The following is an 8,104-nucleotide window of genomic DNA, read 5'->3' on the forward strand; positions in this document are numbered from 1 at the left end:
GCGGCGCCCAACTCCCCAATCAGCCCTGCTCTGAGCCCGACCAGGGCTGCACCTAGGGATTGGGCCTGCCCTCTGTCACCCAGGAGCAGGCCTAAGCCAGCAGGTCGTTATCTCCCGAGGGGTCCCAGACTGCGAGAGGGCACAGGCCGGGCTGAGGGACCCCCCCTTCCCTCCCGAGTGCACAAATTTTTGTGCACCGGGCCTCTAGTTTTAAGATATTAGTATATGATAAAGTTTTATGATAACCAATGACTTAAATCAGAAGTTAGGTAACAAGCACTTATTTATGAAAATACTTTTATATTTGCCTTCTATGTTCTCACACCCAACCATATTTTTTGGAATCAAAACAAAACTGGGTAATTATGGCAAATGCATTCATTTCTCAGAACATAAGGACAAAATTTATTTTTCTGAAATTGTAAACTAACAAATGACCTAAGTAAGAGTGGCTTAGCACTAGCTAAACTTTATTAGGTTTAATTTTTCCCTTGTAAACTGAAGCACACCAGACGCAAATCACTGCTTTCTATTAGTGCTATAGAAACAATTTTAAATAACCTTGAATTTGGGTCCTAAAAGAAAAACACCCAAAGTTTTGTAATAAACAAGTATGGTAATTGAACAATAGGGGGCAGGGGAAGCCATGGACTATACCTTTAGTTGCTAGTAGGCTGGCTATAAGGACATATATAAAAAACAAGTGTTCACAAAGTTATTCTCAGGATTTTACTGGCAATCTCTTGGCATTTAACATTAATTTTCATATTCACTTCAAGGGACTGTTTTTACTTTTAAAGTCTAACAACTTTTATTACCCTTAAAAAACCATAGATTTAATGCTTTGAAATATTTAATTGAAATATTTAACTGACAGTTAAAACAACCTTCTAGACATACTATCTAAAAATAGGTTGATATAATTGAATATTAATACGAAACTAATGGGCACTTTCCCTTTATAAAAAATATATAACCAAGATTAACCTCTCTCTTTAAGAGTATAATTTGACATACACTGAACAAAGAATTTTGCTACAGACAGAAAATAATTTCCACATAGCCATAGTCGCTTATGCTTTCTGAAGACTTTACCTGAAATACATATTTAGAAAAGATTCTTTCATACATGTATAAGACAATGTAATGCACATTTCTGCTCAGCGAAGGAAAACACCCCCAAATTTAAACCAATAATGAATACATGTAAAGAAAAACATCTTAAATTCCACTAATCCCTTTTATAAATAAAGATACTATTGAGGAAGTAGTCATTTAAATAACCTCAACCACTTGTTTTCTACATAATCAAAAAATTTTTAATTTATATCCTTTTCTTTGAAAACAATCACAAATAAAACAGTTAAGAGTTAAATTCTTTTAAACTGCAGAAACTAAGGCATGTGTTTCAATTTATGCTGGCTCAAAATTAATGAGTCACATTCAGTTCTTTTTAGGAATAAGTACCTGAAAGTAGCATATACTTTTAAAATTTTATCAAAATACATTTTCCAAAACCTTTTATTTGAATATAAACAATAAAGAAAAACTAGCCTGCAGTATTAGGTATTACCCATTTAAGACAAAATGAAAAGCTAAATGAAAGTAGAGTGAATTATAACTATGCAGTCTATACTATAAAAACAAAACGTCAAAAAGTACTGTAATTTAAAAATATTTTTAACTTGACAGAGTATCTTGAGCATAAAATGTTTACCACTGGTAAATAATTTTGCAGCTTAGCATTCAACTAACAGGATTTGTCTTTCTGCACATACCTTGAGACTATTTACACATTTGAAAGAATATTTGCACTTCTTGGACTTCCATTTCCCCTTCCCCCAGCTTTTCCTTCCAGGTGCATTTGGTGTATTTGTAGGTGTATCAGGGCGTTCAGTGTTTGTTCCACTTTCTATACTGACAGCATCATCCTGTAAGCAGTAAGTTAGAAAAAAATTACATAAAATAGTAATACTACACTCAGGCAGCAAATGATTTTTTACTGGACAGCTACTGAATGACCTAAAAGAAATAATTAATAAATTCTGTAAGTAATGGAACATTTTATTCCTATTTCCAAAGGATAAAAAGCAAACCAGCTACACATTAGAACTTGTGGATATTTGATATTTCAGCAAAAATATAAACAAAAAAAGCTAATCAGAAAAACAGTACTAATGCTGCCTTTAAATAGCAACACAATGGTCTCCACACAAGAAGTCTAAGAGAGCCTAAGTAGCAAATAAAAAAAAAATAGAAAGAGAACCAAATTTAAAAGAAAAAAGAAAACAAACAAAAGGAGAGCCTAAGTCGTCTTTTGCATGTTAGGGTTGCTGAAATTCACACCCAAAGCTCTGACTCCTAAATCTGACTTAATGCCCTAGCCCAGTGGTCGGCAAACTGCGGCTCGAGAGCCACATGCGCTCTTTGGCCCCTTGAGTGTGGCCACAAAGTTTCAATCGCACTGTAGTGCACGCCCACACGTGGTATTTTGTGGAAGAGCCACACTCAAGGGGCCGCAGTTTGCCGACCACTGCCCTAGCCCAAGCATGTCAAACTTGCAGCCCATGGGCCACATGCCTTGTTTATTTGGCCCGTGTTAACCTTTGAGTTTGACATGCTTGCCATAGCCGGTTTGGCTCAGTGGATATAGTCAGCCCTCAGGCTGAATGGTCCTGGGATAGATTTCTGTCAAGGGCATGTACCTAGGTTGCAGGTTAGATCCCTGGCCCTGGTCAGGGCTTGTGTGGGAGGCAACCAATGTCTCTCTTACATGGATGTTTCTCTCTGTCTCTCCCCCTCCCTCCAGTCTCTAAAAGAAGTCCTACATATTCTGTACAACTGAAATTTGACTCATAGCTCTAAAATAATGATACTCATAAATACTGGGTGGGGCATAGTAGGTTTACAGCTGTTCATATGGAAAACAATATAATAACTAATATAATAAACTGTTCCGTTAACTCACAACTCTTGATCTACTCTTGCCCCACCCTGTATGTTAGAGCTCCAGATACTCTATAAAGTAATTCCCTTCCAAAGTAGAAATGGCAGCAGAAAACCTTGAAAATTCACCTAATTTTTACCTAATCTCCAGTCCACAAGATATATTGATGGCCCTCTAATCTCAGAAGAGGATTTCACCTCCTTTGATTACATATTACAATGTATTTTTAGAAATAGAGATTTACTTAAATCTGTAACATTAGGGCAGTAGTTAACCACATTCTAGAGAAAGCCTTTTTTCTTGGAGTGCCTATTAACATCTACGAGAATACAGTCTAGGAACCATTGCCTTAGGGACTGTTTCTAAATTACTGCTTCCTAAAGCTAGCTTTATATTATAAAGGTTAAACTTAACTAGAGGGACAAAAGTATATTAAAAATTCATTTAATGGGGGTGGGAGGGAGGATGGGAGTGGGTTAATAGGGGGAAAAGGAGGACCTATGTAATACTTTCAACAATAAAGATTTATAATTTTTAAAAAAGTAGTTTTTGGGGGTGGCTTTCAAAGCTGTAAATGGTTCCTACCAAAATGACATCCTTAAAAGAAACTTGAATTGTAACTTAATGTAAACATAATCTGCCTTTAAAGAGATATAAAAATGTAAAATCTTAAAGTTCAGTTCCTAGGCTAAAATCACTGTTTTTCTCTTTCCCAATTTCTCCCCACCTCCCAGTTGTATTTAAACAGTTAAAATCTAGTGTAGAAAACAATTTTGGGTTTCGATGGAAAACTATGCACTATACACTATACACTCTTCCATGGTATCAGATTATATAGCCCTCTTAGTTGCCTTTGACTAACCTTACATCTCTTTTTCAAGTTGTGGATAACTAACTAGTAGTGCAAATTCTGTCTCTAAAGGTAGAGGTGCAAAGTGCCTTCCCTACACTCTGAAAAAAAAGTGTTTGACCCCATTTGCAATTTCATCTCAACATTCCTTTAGTCCTTATTAATTTGTACTGTTTGACTTGCCCAGTTCCCTTACATGAGTAAAATAAAAATTTTAACATGTATTCACATTTTTCTGAAAATTATCTTTTAACACTAGAGAAGTAAAATAATAAAACTATTACATGCATTATTCACCAGCTTCTTTACATTCTAATCCAGAAGCCAACTGGGGGTAGGGAAGGTAGGAGTGGATAAAGGGTGAATAAATAAATGGTGATGGAAACTGACTTGATTTGGGGTGCACACAATATACAGGTGACGCATTATAGAACTATACCCCTGAAACCTATTTAATTTTATTAACCAACGTCACTCCAATAAATTAAACAACAAGAAGTCATACAAAACATTGTTAATAATAGGGCACAGTCCTGACCAATCTGGCTCAGTGGATAGCGCATCGGCCTGGGAACTGAAGGATCCCAGGTTCAATTACAGTTAAGGGTATGTACCTTGGTTGCAGGCTCGATCCCCAGTGGGGTTGTGCAGGAGTCAGCTGATCAATGTTTCTCTATCATATGTGTTTCTAACTCTCTAACCCTCTCCCTTCCTCTCTGGAAAATCAATAAAAATATATTTGAAAATAATAATAGGGCACATTGCATCCTTATCTTCCTTTATTTTCCCCCCAGCTTTTTAGTTTAATACTAGAGGCCCGGTGCATGACATTCATGCACTGGGGGGTGGGGGGGGAGGTGGTGTTGTTCCTCAGCCTGGCCTCCGTCCTTTAGCAGGCCGGGAGCCCTTGGTGGATGTCTGACTGACATCCTTAGCACTGCTGTGGAGGCGGGAGAGGCTCCTGCCACCGACACTGCGCTCATCAGCTGTCAGTCCAGCTTGTGGCTGAGCTGCACTCCCCCTGTGGGAGCGCACTGACCACCAGGGGGCAGCTCCTGTGTTGAGCATCTGCCCCCTGGTGGTCAGTGTGTGTCAAAACGACCGGTTGTTCTGCCATTTGGCCGATTTGCACATTAGGCTTTTATTATACAGGATAGATGACTCTCATATTTAGCTTTATATAAGATACCAAAACCAGTAACACATTTCTTCCCTTAACATCTTTTAAAACATATTTTTATTGGTTTTTAGAGAGGAAGAGAGAAACATCGATGTGAGAGCACATTAATCAGCTGCCTCCTACACACACCCTCTACCGTGTCACCCGAATAAATTCAATTAAAAAAAAAAGGAAATGAGAAATTCCAGCAAAGGCAGATAATATGCTAAATGAAATAAGTCGGGCAGAAGAAGCTATGAACCATATGATTTCACTCATATGTGGGATATAAATCTGAAACTCATGGACACAAACAGCAGTGTGGTGGTTGACAGAGGGAAGGTGTGGAGGTGGCGGGGGGGGGGCATGAAGGGGACCTAATATATGGTGACAGAAGATGATTTGGCTTTGGGTGATGGCACACAGTAAAACATACAGATCTTGTAACATAGAAATCCACACCTGAAACCTACATGATCCTATTAACCAATGTCACTCCAATAAATTAAAAGAATGCTAACAGTATTCGTGACAAATGTTACTGTTTTGATTTATAAATAAAAGTAAAATACTTATGCCAAAACCGGTTTGGCTCAGTGGATAGAGCGTAAGTTTATGATTACGTTTATAGTTCGATTCCGGTCAAGGGCATGTACCTGGGTTGCGGGCACATCCCCAGTAGAAGATGTGCAGGAGGCAGCTGATCGATGTTTCTCTCTCATCGATGTTTCTAACTCTCTATCTCTCTCCCCTTCCTCTCTGTAAAAAATCAATAAAAATATATTTAAAAAAAAAAAAAGTAAAATACTTAATTAAAACAAATCTCAGAAGTATTTTATAATGTAAGTTTATGATTACGTTTATAATCTTTTCACTGTATTTTACACATTTAAAAATGTTATTCTACCAGGAGGTCACAGTTCGATTCCAGTCAGGGCACATGCCCGGGTTGTGGGCTCAATTCCCCAGTGGGGGGCGTGTAGGAGGCAGCAGATCGATGCTTCTTTCTCATCACTGATGTTTCTATCTCTCTCTCCCTCTCCCTGAAATCAATAAAAACGTATACATAAATATGAAGTCCTCATCCAGATGGAGGAACCAAAACAAAGGCTTCATCCAATCATTTGGTTGTGAACAGTTTTCTAATGCATCAAATATATTCCCTAAGAGTCTGCAAAAAGAAAATAAGCTTTCAATTTATTTGGCCCCCTGAAGTTTCCTCCGTCTAAATAAATTTCTATTTTCATTACATTTCTGCCTGATTATTTAGTATGTGGAGAGGTCAGAAACATAAGATTATACTATATGATCATAAAATTATAGTAATAGCAATTAAATAAAATTTGAATAGTACTTATTATGAGGCAGGCATTTTTTTTTTAAATATACTTTATTGATTTTTTTACAGAGAGGAAGGGAGAGGGATAGAGAGTTAGAAACATCGATCAGCTGCCTCCTGCACACCTCCTACTGGGGATGTGCCTGCAACCAAGGTACATGCCTTTGACTGGAATCGAACTTGGGACCTTTCAGTCCGCAGGCCGACGCTCTATCCACTGAGCCAAACCAGTTACGGCGAGGCAGGCATTCTTATTTTAAAATTTTAAAATTCTCACCCGAGGATATTTTTCCACTGATTAGAGAGAGTGGAAGAAAGAGGGAAAGACGAAGAGAAATGTTGATATGAAAGAAACACATCGAGTGGTTGCCTCCTTCCAGCACGCCCCAGTCAGGCCGGAGAGGAGCCTGCAACGGAGGTACTTGCCCTGGCCAGAACTCAAACCTGGGACCCTTCAGTCTGCAAGGGACCCTTATCCACTGCGCCAAACCGGCTAGGGTAGAGGCAGGCATTCTTGCAAGCACTTCACCTACACTACACTTAATCCTTACAAATGCCCCTCCAGGTAAATGCCATTATTATCTCCATTTGTAAGATAAGAAACTGAGGCAACTAGGTCAAGGATCTTGCCTTGCTCAAGGTCAAGCAACCAGTAAGTAGTAGAGGGAAAATGTTAACCTAACATTTGGATCTTGTCTGTGCTCCTATTACTAACCTAATCTGCCCAAAGAAATTTAAGAGAAGGCAAAAGAAAACAGGCTCCAAGGACTGGAATGAAAAAGTGAAAAATGTTACTTTTAAAGCAACTTTCAACACCTAAGCTTTCCAGAAATTTCAAGTCCAAATCCCACAAACTGACAATCCCCTAAAAATAATCTTTCTTCTATCTACAAAGAGTTCTTTTCCCATCTCTTCCGTGAAAATTTTGGTCATGACACCATGTCATTCATATAATATTATGCTTCGATCAGTAATGCAGTGATGTAGAATTTAAGAAATGGGTGTGTAAGATGTCCTATTTATTCCTAAAACTAGCCAAATGAGAAAATGAAGAACTTCTACCACCCTCCTATAACACTTTACAGATTTAAAAAAAGATAGCCAGATGTTATTGCTGTATATTATGAAAAGGGGCTCACATTTTGGAGTATTATCTTTACATGAATTGTCAAGACATTTTGCAGAACTTATTGGCCATATTAAAACATGAAACTGGAAGAGCAATGTCAATTCGGTTTTTACTGGCATCTCACCTAAACACAGTTGGGACTAGATGATGATCATGATCCGTTTTGATTTTACTGTTATTTTTAAATCTCATTCCCCAAATCAAACACCGCGAGGCCATGAAGCCCACTCCTTAAGGGCAGCTACCTATGCCGCCGTGACCTACAACCGTCCAGGTCAGCGGTTCTCAACCCGTGGGTCCGACCCCTTTGGGGGGCGAACGACCCTTCCACAGGGGTCGCCTAAGACCATCGGAAAACACATACATAATTACATATTGTTTTTGTGATTAATCACTATGCTTTAATTATGTTCAATTTGTAACAATGAAAATACATCCTGCATATCAGATATTTACCTTACGATTCATAACAGTAGCCAAATTAGTTATGAAGTAGCAACGAAAATAATTTTATGGTCGGGGGTCACCACAACATGAGGAACTGTATTAAAGGGTCGCGGCATCAGGAAGGTTGAGAACCACTGGTCCAGGTGGTGCCCTGTATCTCAGTAACTTTCGAAAGCGGAACCGTCCCTTCTCTTTCCTTCCTCGCGGGGGGGTTTTCCCCTCCAAGTCAGAAG

The 8,104-nt window shown here is 38.5% G+C and overlaps 1 protein-coding gene across 1 annotated transcript in view; it reads right to left on the minus strand.

The window, feature by feature from the left end:
- The window catches only part of EED (embryonic ectoderm development), a 37,642-nt gene that overhangs the window by 27,146 nt on the left and 2,392 nt on the right, over positions 1-8,104 (minus strand). Inside the window, exon 3 of the mRNA XM_014459294.2 lies at positions 1,779-1,931. Within this exon, the coding sequence (XP_014314780.1) occupies positions 1,779-1,931 (153 nt within the window). The remainder of the gene's footprint in view (positions 1-1,778; positions 1,932-8,104) is intronic.

This window comes from Myotis lucifugus, unplaced genomic scaffold (assembly GCF_000147115.1).
Source record: "Myotis lucifugus unplaced genomic scaffold, Myoluc2.0 scaffold_106, whole genome shotgun sequence".
Classification (NCBI taxonomy): Eukaryota; Metazoa; Chordata; class Mammalia; order Chiroptera; family Vespertilionidae; genus Myotis; species Myotis lucifugus.